The following is a 17,725-nucleotide window of genomic DNA, read 5'->3' as shown; positions in this document are numbered from 1 at the left end:
TTTGCAAAGGAACCAAGAGAATTTCCAGGGCTTCCTCAAATGTAGGCTTGTTCTCATAAGCGTTTTACCTGAATACAGACTTCATAGAAACTGACTGTTGCTATCAGAACACGTACTCACCCTCTCTGGCCTGCTATCCCGTCCTGGTGGCTTCAAAATATCATCTACATTTTTAGATTCTGGCTTCCTTTCCACTCGTGGAGCAGGTGGTGGCTGACGTGGCATTGATGGAGCAGAAATAGAAATCCTTTCTTCAGGGTAATTTCTACGATCACCTTCAAATTCCATTGTTTGGACAGAAGAATTTTCTTAGTTCAGTAAAATAAAAAAATTAAGATGTTCATACCCAGCTGAGCTGATTTAAACAGACCTTCATTATTTTAGGATAAATTCACAGATTTGTCCCCAAAATAATTCAAATTTCTAATCTTGAACCTATTGCAATCAAAGACATTTTTAGCAGAGTATATAACTGTTGTGTTCCTGATCTCATCACCAGTGAGAAATAAATTTTCCTGAATTATATATTCTGAACAAAGAAATACTGCAAATCAATTAATCTTCTCCCAATTAATCTTCATCTCTGTGAGTGCATATTTTTCATGATATTCTATCATGGCTTCAAGATTGAGAAACTGTACCTCCAAACATGGAAGGCCCATGATCGTATGCTGGACGATCTGTCTTTCGTTCATACGGTGGTCTTTCAAAACCACCCCGCCTGGAGGAAGGATGGTCTTTCTTGTCACGGTAAGACTGAGTCCTTGAAGGTGTAGTAGGAAGAACCCTGCCAAAAGAGTATTTTGCATATTTCTAGAATTTCTACTCTGGATTCCAGAGAGAAATGAACATGGACCTCACAGGCAAAATGGACAGCCTGACCCAATGCAGCCTGAACTGTACTGATTTTAACAGTGTTCTGAAATCACGTACCTATCATCTCGGGGATGCCGCTCTTTTTCAAATCTCTCTCGCTCATAGTCCACAGAACCACGGTCTCTGTGCAACTCTCGTTCTCTCTTGAAATCCCGATGATCTGTGTTGGAATTACCTTGACGCTCAAAATAAGGTTCACGATCTCTTTCTCTGTTGTAACGACCAGGGTGCTCTGAAATGAGAAACCCATGGAAATCCAAACTACTGAAAAATACTCTGTATTTTTTATTATTTTTGAAGGAAAAGCAACAAACAAGAATGGAATAAAAGTACATAGGAACATATGATGTGAGGGCTAGAATGGACTTAATCAGTCACTGGCTCTACTTTTCCAAACTGTGACAGACAACCATACCAAAGCTACAACATTGAATTTTTAAAGTGGCTATGTCATTGACTGCATTACTCCTCTTGACAATATAAACTGTTATTGTTATGGGCCTCTGAAGAAGGGAAAGTGGTTCTAGCTTAAACAAGAGTTACTTAGTTTAAAATAGGCTTTTAGTGCCTTACAACTTTTCTTAAGAGCTAACTAACTGTCTGAGAATTAGCCAAGTGCTCCCTACCTTTTTGAAATGTTTGCCTCTCCGGTAGAGGTTCCGGACGCAGTGTTACCCTCTCCCCATATGGAATCTGTTCCACTTTACTGGTGGTTATATCTGGTTGAAAATAATCAAAAAATAATCAAGGTCTTAAAATACCCCTCTTCCTTTCCTCTGTCATGAAAAGCGATCAGTCAATGGCATTAAAAGTGACTGGAATAACTTAACCAAAATTTCTTTTAATGGATAATGCAAAAGGAACTATACATAAATCCACAACACCATGGTTTTGAAAGTCTGAAGCAGGTTTGTGTATGTACGTGTATCACTTTATCTTAAGAATGGGACTTCTGCCTTTTCAGATGAGTTCAGGTAGTATACAGAGTCAGATTATAAACATTAAAATTTTCTGAAAGTTTCAGTAACTCACAGAACTACTGTAACGTCAAGAATATTAAATGAAATGTTCCCTTTAGATTCCTAACAGTGACGATTTTTCTAACAGCGACGATTTTTCTAACAGCTTTTAGTAAAACATCTACTTAATGCAATCAATATGGCTTCAATTCACATTATAGTACCTTAGAGAGAGAGGAAAAAAAAGCTCTTTAAATGACAATGCACAATTTAAGAACTTCTTTACAACATGGTTTCACTCCTGTTAAAAACTAAGAATGAGGGAAATGAATTCTATTTAAAAACCTAGTGAATTTTAGCTTTGATAAGCTCAATACTAAAAATCAGAGCCCTTCACTGTTTATGTGTTCAATGCCTGTTTAGGGCACACACCCTTCAGAACTAGAACTATTTCTCCCTCTCTGTCTAGAGGGTACCTCACACCATTAAGCAGTATATAAATAATGCCAACACCAGTTCCATTCTGCTTTAAGTTACAAAGTCACACCTAAGAACGTTAACAATCCAAAGTACTTTCTAGCACAGTTGTTTCCATACTCAGCTACAAAGGGATTAAGGGAAAGTATCAATATCAATCTAAATATAACACATTGATGCAATCACATGAGTTGGTATTTATTAGAAGCAGACATGGCTATGCACCATTCAGTTCACATGAAATAGCTCATTGTCACAGCACTGAAGAAAACAAACTCCAGGCTGGAGCTTACAGACTCCAAAACTGCATTGCTTAGCATTAGATCGCAGTGTACGCAGCCTACAGGTCAACTGCAGAACATCTACGGCATGCTTTGCATGGCATGCTCCTTTAGAAAGAAGCTAGGAGGACTAATTAGCTCTCCATTACAGATCAAACACACTGTAATACCCACCTCGCCCGTGGCCATAATCCACAGTTTGCTGAATTACAGGTGCTTTAGGAACTGGTGGAATAACCGGAGGAAGGGACCCTGATACAGCTGACGAAACAGAGGTGTGAACGGCAGGTACTTTCACAGGCGAGGAGACAGGTGGAGGCATCATTGACTCCTGCTTACACAACTCGTACTCCGTATTTGCTCCTTTATCCTCATTTGTGTCCCAGAGTCCGTGGAAAGAATCCTCATCCCAGCGTTCCTGTTCCACAGCAGAAGGTGATGGTTTTAAAGACTGACCATGACTTGGGGTTGTAGTTGGAGTAGAAACTGGAGCATGTGGCCTTGTCATAGGTGTAGCAGGCCTTGACAGTGGGGCACTTGGTCTTGCCACAGGGGTGGGCTGTCTGAACAACACGGGAGGCTTTATAATAACAGCAGGAGAAGGTTTAATAGCTTGGGCTTCTACTGGTGCCTCTGGAGATAGCTGAGAAGAGACCTAGATGCAGAAAGCACTTTTAATATAGATCTGTAAACTAACCTTCTCTCATCCTCTGTAAGTCAGTAAGCACAATGGCAATTGGTAATCAAATCATAAGTATTTTCTAATTCCTCCATCAAGGTGCTACAGGTAGGAGGACAACACTTCAAGAATTGGTAGCCTGAATTAATTTGGTATTTGTTCACTATGTGAAGGCTTAAATAATATTTATTTTCTCCTTCAAAATAACCTTACCAATTTAAGCTCCAGTAGGCCTATCTCAGTTCAAAAGTGTCTATGGTTTTATTCCCAAAGACTCCTGCTTTCTGCAAAGATTCCTGCTGTCTGTGAGGAGGCTGAAAAAGTCTGAAAGTAGGGCAGCTTGGTGATGCACGAAAGGATTGATAAGGCCAGCTTCTTTCTGGAAGTCACTGGAAAAATTCCTAGAGAGCAGAATCACCTGGAAACTCCTTAATGAAATCAACATCACATCAACACAAGAAATGGGGAGGTCTTGCCCAGGGGAAAAACCCAACAAAACAAAACCCCTTCATGAACCAAACATCCCCACAGAACCCCACGCACTGTGTCACAAGTCTTTTCAGCATCACAGCAGATGCCAAGCTACAGGCAGCCTTATTAGCAAGGTGTAACAAAACTTGCAGAATGGTTGTAGATATAAAGCTGAACTTTGTAATAATAGTTCAAAGTCGCAGCAGAAGTCTGAAGGCAGGAATCCCAAGAAAGACAACAGTTGTTTGAATACCTCTAGGCAGATGGGCAAAGAAGTCTGAGATACAAAATACCAAAGTTGAGTAAAGTCACTTCCTAAAGGCATCCACATATCTGCAGTTCTTGGTAGAAAATCTGTTCCATTATTTTAGCTTATAGACACTGTAAACGAGGAAGAGGTCAACTAGGCAAAAAGAAAACTTGCAGTGCCTCATTCACTGCATAACACTTCTCTGGAGGGAGGGACAAAGAAAGTTAAATGTCAGACCCAGAGGTCAACATGGCTAAATTTATTGGTACCAGTAACTTCGGAGTTAAGATGTGATGAAGAATAAAGACTGTGCATCAACTCAGGTATCTCCTCCAACATACATTTAACAAAATTGTTTATTCATTTTAGGAAGGATTTATAAACCTGAGTGAACATGACTGCAGAAGTTCAGTTGGTTTCTGACTGGGTATGAATTATCAAAAAACCAAATATAAGCAGCTGAGAAGAGTTCCCAGAAACAACCAGGAGATTAAGCAGCAGAGGACTAACTTGCATCACAACAGGAGATGGAAGTCATGGAAGTACACAAATGTGAGCTTCCATGCACTTTATGATATTCCAGAGAATGAGAATTTCTAATAAAGACAGCAAACAGAAAGCTAATGCCCACTCTATGTTCCAATATCTCAGGTTTTGATGGACCAATCCTCAAAATTCTCTTTAACTTCTTCAAAGAGGAGAGAGCTCTTAAAGTAGAAAAAGCAGAGCGAGATCGGAATTCAAGCCAGTATCAGAACGTAGTTAGGCACGGAACAGGAGGGTCTTCTCATGAGCCTTATGTCCCTGTTTTGGAAGAGCTCACTGTTTCTTGCACATCATCCCACAGCAGTCTAGGTTGTTGAGCCTCACGCACTACCATCCCCAACGGGTGATGCTCAGAAGACACAGTGGACTTCACTAAGAAAGTAGACTGAGTAAGAAAGAGTTTGGAAAATCTAAAGAAACTATGAAGTTGCTTTGCCTCAACAGAAGATTGATGAGGTTGTAAGGGCTGCTGGGGAGGCATTCCACACAGAAGTTTGACCATCAGAGTGCAGAACTGATCTGACATACACATTAATAGTAATTGCTACCAGCACGTCATTAAGTTCACACAAGATGAATTTACCTGAAAGGCACCCGGCCTTGTGCTTGTGTTCTGTGATCTAGGAGAGTCCTGTGTGGAAATGTCAGGTTTAAACTCTTTCAACTTCTGTAGCTGTTCTTTTTGCTCTCTGCACATGGATCACAAGAAAGTGTTATCAGTCTGTAGCTTAAATGAAAAATTAATCAATGCTCACAGTGAAAACCACGTATTACGCTAGCAATAGGCGCCAAGTCCAAAGATGAGAAGGACACAGCAGGCTTTACATGGTCAATGCTATGATTCAGAAATCCCTGTTTCACATTTACTTAACCATGGAGGTATTTAATACATAAGTTGCCTCCTTTTTTGATCACAATTTTCCTCTGCAACACGCAGTTATGCCTTTGTGCTTGACCAGAACCACTCCGCTTTGACAGGAAAGAGCAAAGCTAGATTTTAGCTTCTGACAACACCTTCTGCAGACCAGAAACCCAGTGGAGATGCAAGCCTAAGTGCTCTCAGTGACTTGCTCTGGGTTGCACACTAACAGGATTGAGGCCAATACAAAGCAGAGACTCCAACATTTAAAAATAAAGCGGTGATGTTAGCTTTTGTTTCCTGGTTTTATGTATCAAAATGCTATCTAGTCTATGGAGGACAGACCAACATCAGTCATAAATACTACAACCACTGGATTAAAGATCCATCTATTCAATATGATTTCCTTTCAGGTTTTGTTTGCATCTTTTTATCTAGGTTTTTTTATTGCTAATAACTCTTTGTTCATATTAATTGTGTGTATTAAAGTAGTGCCCAAAGAACAGCTGAGAATGGGATCCGTCTGTACTAGGCACAACAGAGGCCATCCTGACTAGTGACCCATCTGCTCAGTGTCCAGCAGAAGGGGGACTTGGCTCACAGAAAGGGATCCAAAGTGCTGCATTAGTACAAAGAGTAAACTGAGCAATTGCTAGCACTTAAAAGGTCATCTTTACACCTGGCTTAGGAAAAACGCACCAGATGACAAATACAGAACAGCAGAGTATGCTGTTTTATACACAATAAAATCAAAGCCAGATGAAGGCTTTACATTTGGAGATAAAAGCAGTTACACACCACGCTACTGGTATAACTCTTGGCTCAAAAATAAAATAGCATAAGCAGTCTCCTTAAAGTTGTTCCTACTGTTCAGATTAGGGTCACCTCCTCATAAGAACCTGATGAGAAGTATCAGTGTAACTAATTTTTAAGATTATCCTCATATTAATTTAAAAATCAGAACCAGTAGTGTCATGTTTATATTTCCCATTTTTACTGGCTTAGAAAGAGGTATATGTATCTACTTTCTTACATAAAATGTTTTCATCTGTGTTTAAATATTTTAGCCCTAATAAATTATTCACTTAGGCAGTGATTCCCAAACTAGGATCCTTAGATTAAGTCCACTGGCTTGCAACTAGTCACATTAAACAGCAAAACATATACCTGGCAATCTGAGGCAATGGGAAAGTCAGGAAGCTGAAAATTGTCTGTTACTCTGAACTTCTGGCAAATATTACTTTATAACAGAGATTTCAGTTACTAACACCTGTTGAATTAATCTAATTGCAGTGAAAGATTAAATTATTCAGAATAAAAATTATCCCTTCCTTTTAAAAATTATTTTTCTTGCATTTTGGCATGCAACTAAGGCCTTCCATATGGGACATATCTGTAGCAATCTTATGAGTCTGAAAACAAAACAGATTCAGGAAAAGTGCAAAACATCTATGTATCTTCCAACATGGTTGAATGTAAATGTAATAATGATAACCAAACATTCACTTTAATTGGCCATTATTTTAGCATATCTTGTTTATGGAATTAAACCCATCTTTACTAGGCATCGATCCTTAGTTATCTCTCAGTAACTCATTAACAGAATGAACATGAACCTCTGCCTCTAAGATGTTTCCTCTTTTCTCTACAATCTCCTCTGAAAGATCTCATTCACTGAAAATAGTAATCTTTCCGGTTTTGGGGGGATTTTTGTTTGGTGGTTTTTTTTTTTTTTTAAATACATTTAATGCACCTAAACCCATGCATCAAATCATAAAGCTAGTATTTGGATAGACAGTATGTGCTCCATTCATTCTAATATTACTAAGTTTACTGAGCCCTAGGACGTTTCTGATGTTTAAGAGAAAATTCTATTACTTATTTTTAAATAAACACTTATTAAAGCCTTAGGGAGTCTAGTAGCTGCTTTCTAAAATGTGGTCTTGGTGAACTCTTGCATTTATATCCTCCTGATTGTTATCACTGCTGTTATGCTGATCCTCAGAACTAAGATCAACCAAACTTGACAAAATTATTCACTGATGATGCTGGATTTCAAATAAGGGATTATTGTAAAAAGAAAAAACCCTCATATACTTTAATTAAAAAGTAAGCAGTATCCAAAAATTAAACAGGTCCCATTGTGTGGATTAAGAACCACATTAATGTTGATCTTGACAGGTAAGTATTAAAAAGCAATCATCAATGAGCTCATCTGACACTAATAAAAAGACTGAAAAGCAACTATCAACAAGCTCATTTGAGGATAACAAAAAGATTGGGCAGGGGATGTGGACATATCTCTTCCTAAAAAGTAACAAAGAGGGAATGCCATATTCATGGGGAAAGGGACAACCACCTATTTAAGACAAAAAGTCCATCCACAAAAGCTATGATGAAAGTACTCCCAATAACTTGTTCCACATGAGCTCCCACTATCATACTGTGGTGAAAAGAAATGAAGCCATTGCTGTGTCAATCAAGGAATGAATTAGGAAAGGAGCACCATCTCCACAGAATGGGATTCCCACCCAAAGTGACAGAACCAGGCAACTCACCGAAGCATTTTGAGCTCCTGGGCAGCCTTCAGAATTATCTCATGCTGTCTTTGGCTAAGGACCATCACTCCTCCCAAGGACTGGTCAGAGTCCAGGTTTGAATCTGTTCCCAGCATATCAGAGGAATGTGAAGGTGGAGGAAGGGATGACTCTGAATGATCATCCAAAGACCGCAGCCTGTCTCCATCATCTGGATACCACCTATCCGACAACCGTTCCCTCTCCCAGTCAGTCCTTTCAGGAAGGTAGTCTTGCTTCTCCCGCCATGTGTCATATCTCTCTGGATACTCTCGAATCCTCAGCTCCCCCCTGTCTCGGAGGTCTCTGTCATAATGATCTCTGTTCCTATCTTCCCTCCACCTATCTTCACGGTATCTGTCCAGAGGTGGAAGAGGTGGTAATGGTGGCAGAGGGGGGATATCCAGGTCACGATTCCCCATTTCTCTGTCATCCATAGGTCTCATGTCCCAGTCTCTATCCCATTCTCGGTCTAAATTTTGATCATAAATGTCTGAAGATCTTCCAGTCCTATCTAGATCTCTCTCTAGTTCCCTCTCTCTTGGCCTTTTCCAGTCATCCCACCATGAATCTCGTCTGTCATGATCAGATGATAAAGGAGGTAGTGGTGGTAGGGGAGATAACGGAGGCAATGAATGGTGGGACTGCAACCTGTCATCTCTGTCATACGTCTCTACAGAATCATCCTGATAATCAGAGTTGTGATCTCTCCAGTATCGTTCTCTTTCCCAGTCATCCAATCGCTCATGCTCCAAAGAAGGGTCATCTTGACTGTCTAAAGGAAATTCCTCCTGCATTCTATCATCTTCATGACCCCAAGAACCCCTGAGTGTCTCATCTCGATGGTATGGAGGCAATTTGTCAGGGTCATCTCCTAGGTGAATGGGTTTATCTATATTGCTTGTTTCAGATCTTCCTGCTTCCCTCTCCCGGCTGCCTGCCCTCCTGATGGGACCCCGCTCCCGGCTACCTGCCCGCCTGACCGGGACCCTCTCCCGGCTACCTGCCCGCCTGACCGGGACCCTCTCCCGGCTACCTGCCCGCCGCATGGGCTCCCTCTCCCGGCTACCCGCCCGCCGCATGGGCTCCCTCTCCCGGCTACCCGCCCGCCTGACCGGGCCTCTCTCCCGGCTACCCGCTCGTCCCCTGTCTTGGCTGCCTGGCCGCCCAGCTAGCTCTCTATCTCGGCTAGAGAATACCCTCTCGTGGCTATCTGACCGTCCACCCAGTCCCCTCTCTCGGCTGCCAGACTGTCCATCTGGCATCCTCTCCCTGCTGCCTGACCGCCTATCTGGCATCCTCTCCCTGCTGCCCGCTCTCCTGAACATCCCCCTGCCACGGATGGATGCCTGCCTAGCATACCCTCTGCCCCTGTACGCATATCCTCTGCCACGGCCATCGTCCATCCTGCCCATTCCCCAACCACCGTCCATCCTTCCCATTCCCCGGCCACCGTCCATCCTGCCCATCCCCCGGCCACCGTCCATCCTGCCCATCCCCCGGCCACGGCCCATTCCCCAGCCACGGCCATCCCCCTGCCCTCTTCCACGGCCATCATCCAGTCTGCCCTGGCCTCTTCCTCTGCTTCCTGGTCCCTTGCCTCTATCTTCATGCATAAACAGCCCTTTCCCTCTGCCTTCTGGTCCAGGTAAGCCCTGGGTGCTATCTGAAGCAATCAACTGGCCATCTGGTGAATCCAAATCCTGATTTCCTGTTACAGGGGTTACCGCACTGCCTGTTCTTGCAATACTTGGCTGCAAAGCTACAGGGCTACTAGAAAGTGATGTTGATTTCTGGTTCTGAATAGGTGGAGTAGGTGCTTTGGACTCTTCTGCTTGCTGGTTAGGATCATGTGAACTCCATGTCCACTTTTTAGGAGGGTCTGAAATAGTTTCTTTGACTTCAGGTTTGGATGGTTCCTGTTGAGTGTTTGTCAGGTCCTCATTTGACTCAATGGGACCTGCGCTCTGTGCATCGGGAATAGACTGTGTTCTGCTTACAGTCTGCTGATTGCCAGCTACTTCTGTAAAAGGTTCTTTGTTTTCTGACTGTGAGTCTGTCTGTGACTGCTGCTGCTGCTGCTGTCCCAAATGAGGCCTCGGCCCCCTCCACCGTGGGCCACTAGGTCGGGAACCATGTCCATGCGATGTATTTGTCGAAGTATAAAATTGTGCTGCTGGTCCTCGTGGGATAGTCCCCCATCTACTTGAAGACTGTCCATCTGTATTCTGTCGGTCAAAACGTGACCTGTAGCCTTCTGAGCGCTGGGAGTCAAAACGAGGCCCTCTCTGTCTTGAGCCTTCAAATTTGTCATATCCTCTTCCTCGAGGTCCATCAAATCTATAGATGACATAATGGCAATTTTATTCAAATGAACATGTCAATTAAAATTCTCTAAGAGAGTTTCACCCCCCAGTCACTTCTGAATCCTAGTGTGTCTTAGGATCAGTCCCAACTGAACCGGTGCAGAAGCACCAAGACATGTTCTTCAATTCGATATTGTCCACTGAAGACCAGTTTAAGCCACTTGCAGACTATGTTACCCTAAAAGGAAACTTGGCTTACATCTCAGGACTGAAACCTAACTGACAAAGAAAGCTGACAAACTCATTTAGAAAAAAGCTTTCAGCTTTTGTTTAACAGAATTTTTGTTGGAATCAACAACCCTTGTTGAACTTCTGTTTTGATAGTATGCAACAAGCCTACTTAACTATGGTAATGAATGCCATCTAGAAAAATCTTTAAATACAGATCCTTTTAGAAAGTGCAACAAACTGTGATATTGCCCAGCTCCATGCAAGACAATATGCCTAAAAAATACATTTTTATTGCATCACTTTAATTCCTTTTGAGACCACCTACAAGTGCTATTGCTTGAATATGAGGAAATAGGTCAGGTAAACTAATGAAGAATAATTCATGCAATCATATTTAACAAGGCTGATTGAGTAAAAAAAATCCAATCTCTAAGTATATACTCAAATATTGATTTACATTACAGATGAAAACAAATCAAACATTTTACACAAAGTAAGGAACTCATGTCTGAAGACAAGTTGCTTGGATGTTTGGGATGTTGTGTCTCACTGGATGGGATCAGGAAGGCCAAAGTGCGGCTGGAGCTGAACTTGGCAAGGGATGCAAAAAGTAACAAGACAGGCCTCTATAGGTATGCCAACCAGAAAAGGAAGGTCAAAGAAAGCGTACCCCCTGATGAACACAACTGGCAAACTGGTAACAATGGATGAGAAGGCTGAGGTACTCAACTTTTTTGCCTCAGTCTTCACTGGCAACCTCTCTTCCCACACCCCTCAAGGGGATGGGCTGCAAGACAGGGACTGGGGGAGCAAAGTCCCTCCCACTATAAGAGACAATCAGGTTCACGACCACCTGAGGAACTTGAACGTACGTAAGTCTATAGAACTTGATGAGATGCATCCTGAAGTCCTGAGGGAATTGGCTGATGTAGCTGCCAAGCTACTCTCCATGATATTTGAAAAGTCAAGGCAGTCAGGTTTCAGTCCCTGGTGACTGGGAAAAGGGAAACATTGCACCCATTTTTTAAAAGGGTAGAAAGGAGGACTCTGGGAACTACCGACCTGTCAGTCTCACCTCTGTGCCTGGGAAGATCATGGAACAGATCCTCCTAGAAGCTATGCTAAAGCACATGGAGGACAGGGAGGTGATTCGAGACAGCCAGCATGGCTTCATGAAGGGCAAGTCTTGCCTGAACAACCTAGTGGCCTTCTATGATGGAGTGACTACATCAGAGGACAAGGGAAAAGCTAAAGATGTCATCTATCTGGACTTCTGTAAGGCCTTTGACATCGTTACCCACAACATCCTTCTCTCCAAATCGGAGAGATGTGGACTTGATGCACTGTTCAGTGGATGAGGAATTGGTGGATGGTCACATCCAGAGGGTAGTGGTCAACGGCTCAATGTTCAGATGGGAGATCAGTGACAAGTGGTGTCCCTCAGGGGTCCGTATTGGGACCAGGACTGTTTAATATCTTCATAAATAATATAAAAAGTGGGATTGAATGCACCCTCAGCAAGTTTGCAGATGACGCCAAGTGGTGTGGTTGACATGCCTGAGGGATGGAATGCCATCCAGAGGGACCTGGACAAGCTCAAGAAGTGGGCCCATGCGAACCTCATGAGGATCAACAAGGCCAAATACAGGGTCTTGCACATGGGCCAGGGCAACTCCCAGAATCAATACGGGTCAGGGGATGAAGGGATTGAGAGCAGCCCTCCAGAGATGGACTTGGGAGTATGGGTGGATAAAGCTGGACATAAGCCAACAATGTGCACTCACAGCCCAGAAAGTCAACCATATCCTGGGCTGCATCAAAAGAAGCATGACCAGCAGGTCTAGGGAGGTGATTCTCCCCCTCTACTCTGCTCTGGTGAGACCCCATCTAGAGTATTGCATCCAGCTCTGGGGTCCTCAGCACAGGAAAGACATGGACCTGCTGGAGGAGTCCAGAGGAGGGCCACAAAAATGATCAGAGGGATGGAACACCTCTCCTATCAGGAAAGGCTGAGAGAGTTGAGGTTGTTCAGCCTGGAGAAGAGAAGGCTCCAAGGAGACCTCATTGCAGCCTTTTGGCCACCTTAAATGAAGCTTATAAGAAACATGGGGACAGACTTTTTAATAAGGCCTGTTGTGATACAACAAGGGATAATGGGTTTAAACTAAAAAAGGGTAGATTTAGACTAGATATAAGGATGGAATTTTTTTTACAATGAGGGTGGTGAAACACTGGAACAGGTTGCGCAGAGAGGTGGTAGATGACCCATCCCTGGAAACATTCAAGGTTAGGTTGGACAGGGCTCTGAGCAACCTGATCTAGTTGAAGATGTCCCATGGCAGGGGGAGTTGGACTAGATGACCTTTAAAGGTCCCTTCCAACCCAAACCATTCTGATTCTATGGATACTGATTCATTATCACCTAGTTACCAACAGCAGTTGACTTGTTGCAGAATTTACTGTTTCAGCGACTGATTTACCAAACAAGATCATTTATACAACCTCAAAGAATTCTAATAATCCTGATAAGTTAACACAGTAAACTGCCTTTTTTTGGGGGGTAGGGGCAGGTCAAGATGAACAAGAAGAGAAAAAGAGAAGAAATTACAAAGCACAGTGGCAAGATAACTTAAAGGATCAACTTTTACATGGAAGGTATAGCTAGAAGGTTAGATACTGTAAGACACACTTCATCCCCAAAATTCTGAAAACTAGTTTAAGCCTGTTCTTTAGAGTTTCTTGAGAAAACCTAATTGCTGAAAAGAAATGAAGGGGGTGTGTGTCTTTTTATATGTCTAGTCATTACCTAGGACTTTTTAGCTGGGATAGCAGCAGGTTACAGACAACATTTTTAATTTATCCCAAGTTCTGTTAAAAATTTATTAGGACACTTTTCTACTAACTACATTGAGAAGAAACAGTAACAGGTTTTTGGGAAAGCTTTGATAAAACCCTGGAATGGTCATGTTATCACAATATAGGAATGCACAAAGGTTACAGTGTAAATTAAATACCATAAGTACGCTCAAAACCAAAGCTCCTGTATGTGCTAGAAATTTTTGATTATCCATAGCCTATCATTGCACATTGCTGAGCTCTAAACGCACATAAAAGATGTGTGGTAGCAAATCATGAAAACTCTTCAAAACTGTACATCCAACAAATCTCCAGGACCAGAAACAACACTTTTTAAAAACCACCAGGAGGTAGAGAAAATTATTCAAAGTTATAAAAAATTCATCTACATTGCTGGCAATTCATGAATTCTTCTTCATAGATGATCATTTGGAAGCAAAGAGAAGGGAAATAAACATGAAGATTGTCAAGTCTAGCAGAGTATGTAAGGATAGAAACAATTTAACAGAACAACACTGTTCTTTGATTCAGTAGGCATCACATCAACCCAGCTTGAACTAATGGCCAGATAGAACAGATGTTGTTTTTGCAACCTGATATCATGTCAAGTATGAAAGAAAAAAACCATTCCAAAACAAGAGCTTGGATTAAACCATACAGCAGGTATAAAACCACATAAAAGACACTGCACACTGGCTTTAGAGTAGCTTTACAGTAAGGCAGCAGGTCATCCATGTGATAAAATGAAGATTTAAATTTTAACAAAACTGTATTTTACCAAAAGATAAAGACAGCAACCTTCCAAGACCAAGACCATCACGATACAATACAAAATAAAAGGTGGCAAAGAATCCTAATGCTAGGATCCTAAGGCTTAAATCTTCATTTATTTCCTTCTCTCTCTTGTTTATAATTGTTTGAATGCTAAATAATGTTACATGTGTAGAAAACCATTGATTTCTACTTAAGACAAGCACTAACCCTCTTCCTAAACAGCCATTTTGAAAAGGGCACTGAATAGAAAATCATACAGCTGCAGAACTTTAGCACACTAGGGTTAGAGTACTGGTGAAGAGCTTTGAATTTTCTTTTCTTTCTGCAATAAGTCTTGGATTACAAACAAAGAATACTTCTTATTGTTTCTAAAAAAAAAAAAAAACCACGCATCTAAATTGCCAGTAATTAGCTACATTAGTGTATTCAACTGAATATATATCCGAATACTTTCCTGAATCCCTTTCAGAATGCCTATATTAAAGTGCTACCATATATAGAAACACTTTAAATACAATCCTTCAACAGTTTTGCTTTAGATTTTCCTAAACTATGTTCCAAGTACCACAGACAAAATGCTGGGAATTTAAATCACTTTTCTTATAGGATCACTCTTTCAAGTGTGAGTTATCATCTTCAAACTAAGGACAGCAAAGATATATAAAATATTTACAACAGCTTTCCTGTTTTCACAAAAAGGATATTATGTCTCTGGGAATGAAAAGGGTGCGGTGTGCCCAAGCATTCTACTAGAAAAAAAAATTCTACTCTAGATAATGCTCAGGTGACAGGCATCTATCTATCCTTGCTTTAATAAGATAAATACAGAGCATGGTGCACATACATTAAAAAGGAAACCTCTACTAAACAAGCACACTTCACATGACCTCAGAAAGATTTGAGAATAAGATATATGTTTCATTTCCTAATATATCACTGAACGTCTTGTAGCCTGGAACATGTACAAATCCACAAAAACATCCTTACCTAGGGCCTCTGGGTCCTTCAAAACGTGCTGATCTGGGAGGATCTGGAAGCAATCCACCCGATCTCACTGGTTTATCCTGCATGGTAGGTGCATGTGTTGAAGATGCTGCAGAAGAGGCTTTCAGTTCCCCACATCCTTGCTCAGATGAAATAGAGACAGTTTGTTTACTAAGATGAACTTGAGACTTTCCGTGGTCTGAAGAGCCAAAGGATGAACTTACTTGAGAATGATAAGGTGAATAGACAGTTGAACTAGCTATTTTGGATGCATAGGTACCAGGGGTGGGAAGCAGAGCTGGCCTTGGTGTCTCAGTAGATTGACTGCTTTGAGAACTGGATCCTGAAGGGACAGAGGAATTAGATAACTGAGAAACAGAAGAGAGAGGCGGGGGGACCAGCGGAGGTGTAGTTGAAGGTAAAGTTGGAGGCATAATAGGAATGCCACCTTGAGTGGTTTGAGAATATGGAACAAATGGAGGTGGCAGCGAAACACTTGCAGGATACTGATTCTTCAGATTTTGGAGTGAGCTCACTTTCTCCTGCAGATGGGACTGAGTGACCTTCATCTGTTCATCCCATGCTTTCCACTGTTTCTCATACTCTTGAAGCTGGTCTTTGTGAGGGTAGGTTTGAAGCTGATGCTGCCACTGTTGGTTCATTGATCGCTCCCAATCCTTATGAAGCTGCTGGAACTGTTTTTGCTGTGCCTCATAATGTCGCAGCTGCATGTCCACTGACATTGTCTGCAACGAGAAGACAAGAATAGCATCTTAGTTATCTTCAGAGCCACATATTTCAGGATCACTCAGAATATCACAATTTCTGCCTTGGGCAGAAGCCTGAGGAAGACCTACACTGAAGCAAATACCAACTGCAATGTCTAAAGTCATTGTGACAATTTAAACATTTTAAGACTAGAGGATATTTATGTATAAAAGGTGCTTTTTGGCTTTTTTTTTTTAACAGGACAGCTGAAGAAAGCTATAACCAAAGGGCTCCAAGCTGTATTATTATTGGATTCTAACAATGGCTAAATCCCAAGTCAATCTTCACGCTTTTGATATATAGAGTACACGGCTATTTGTCAAGGTTTGAGTTTCTGCTATTAACCTGCTCAGAGTAGCTTCAGCTGTCAGCAATTATTTTTCTCTAAGTCTTTGCCAGATCATCTTACTTGCACGATAAAGCTTCTTTCAAGGAGATACTGTCTTTCATTATGTGTAGATACAGATTGTAATATCCATGGCTTGATCTTGTCCGAGATTTTCAGGGTTTACATTTAAGACATTTTTTTAAACAAGCAAACAGGCCAAGCTACAAAGAAACGCTTAATGTACAAACTCCACCAATCCAGAAAAGGCTGACTCAACTCTCTAATACAGTAATCAACTTCTGCTTAAAAGCTTAAAGGTTGCAACACTGATATAATTATCCAAACTCATTATTAGACTTCTAATTTTATTCACTATGAGTCAAAAATAATGTGAGAGTGATTTTCTTAATTCACTTAACTGCATATTTTTGGCATCTACGTTTACTTCATCATTGTACACATTCATTTTTGTACTACACAATGTTGTAAAAGAGAGCAGCTACCAAATTACTCCATGCAATCGTCTGTTTACCCAACCTTTCTTCTGAACTGTTTCTCCAGCAGTAAAACATTCAAAGCTGAGTAAATTCAATATTGTCTTCACCTTTACTCCTGTATCACCCAGGTATGTCCGAAAAATCTTACGACAAGTGTGAAGTCTTGTATTTCTCATCCTACTGAAACTTCATCACCATCTGTCAATTCTTTTTTCATTCTGAAGTTGAATGACAGTAGGAAAAGGGAATATAGACTTCTACCCAAGCAGAAAAAGTAGCTAGACAAATGAGCCAACCATGACGAATTATTCAATTACTTGTTTTTTCAGCAGACCATGAGTGCTAGGTCATCCAGGAAGTAAATCAAACACCATCTCCTCAGTGTTTCACCTGTAAGTGTGGAGGCTGTTGCATGATCTGTTGATACTGCTGTACTATCTGCTGCAGCTGGGCATGCTTCTGCATTATTCTCTGATATTGAAATCCAACCCGGTGATGGGGATGCTGCTGCCATTGAGCTGCTGCTGCTTGCAACTGCTGCAATCTCAAATCTTCCTCAGGGTCATCGGGAGGTTCAATATTGAGCTAGAGAAAAAGGCAAATATAAATAAAGGAAAGCTCCTTTTGTCAGAAAAAAACCACACTTGGTCACTACCCAGTTTACAGGAACTTTCTCAATGTTTGCTATTTTACCACTCTGTATTTCAGTGTTCTGGCCACCCACAGCTTCTGGAAGGCTGGTTTTTATTTATTCTTAATGTGAATAGTCTGATCTAAAGGTTAGGCTGATGGCAATTAGGGTATTCATACATACAGAAACTACCTACGGGAAAGAGATTAATGCAGATCTGTTATCTGTTGCTCACAGCAAATATAATGAGACAACAGTGCTTTTTCATGATGAGGTAAAGTAACTCCAAGTACATTATTGTTGCCACTTGGTAGGAACCCACACACTATAAGTTAAAGTGGAGCACATGCTGCAGGGTAATCTACTACCCTACAGT

General features: G+C 41.4%; 1 protein-coding gene across 8 annotated transcripts in view; it reads right to left on the bottom strand.

The window, feature by feature from the left end:
• The window catches only part of YLPM1 (YLP motif containing 1), a 51,683-nt gene that overhangs the window by 27,220 nt on the left and 6,738 nt on the right, over positions 1-17,725 (bottom strand). For 3 of the 8 annotated variants that reach the window (XR_008577439.1, XM_054828364.1, XM_054828368.1), the window contains exons 3-11: positions 17,109-17,303; positions 15,129-15,871; positions 7,957-10,314; positions 5,123-5,228; positions 2,768-3,248; positions 1,503-1,595; positions 934-1,108; positions 642-787; positions 121-308 (exon numbers count right to left, since the gene is read on the bottom strand). Coding sequence is in view for 6 of the 8 variants with exons in the window: in XM_054828364.1 (XP_054684339.1) it covers positions 121-308; positions 642-787; positions 934-1,108; positions 1,503-1,595; positions 2,768-3,248; positions 5,123-5,228; positions 7,957-10,314; positions 15,129-15,871; positions 17,109-17,303 (4,485 nt within the window). In the remaining 2 variants the exon portion in view is untranslated. The remainder of the gene's footprint in view (positions 1-120; positions 309-641; positions 788-933; positions 1,109-1,502; positions 1,596-2,767; positions 3,249-5,122; positions 5,229-7,956; positions 10,315-15,128; positions 15,872-17,108; positions 17,304-17,725) is intronic. The other 5 variants (XR_008577440.1, XM_054828369.1, XM_054828365.1 and 2 more) reach the window with 4 other exon arrangements.

Source organism: Grus americana, chromosome 5 (assembly GCF_028858705.1).
Source record: "Grus americana isolate bGruAme1 chromosome 5, bGruAme1.mat, whole genome shotgun sequence".
NCBI classification, from domain to species: domain Eukaryota; kingdom Metazoa; phylum Chordata; class Aves; order Gruiformes; family Gruidae; genus Grus; species Grus americana.
Note: the sequence above shows the minus strand (reverse complement) of the source record. Positions and strands in the feature narration are given on the sequence as shown.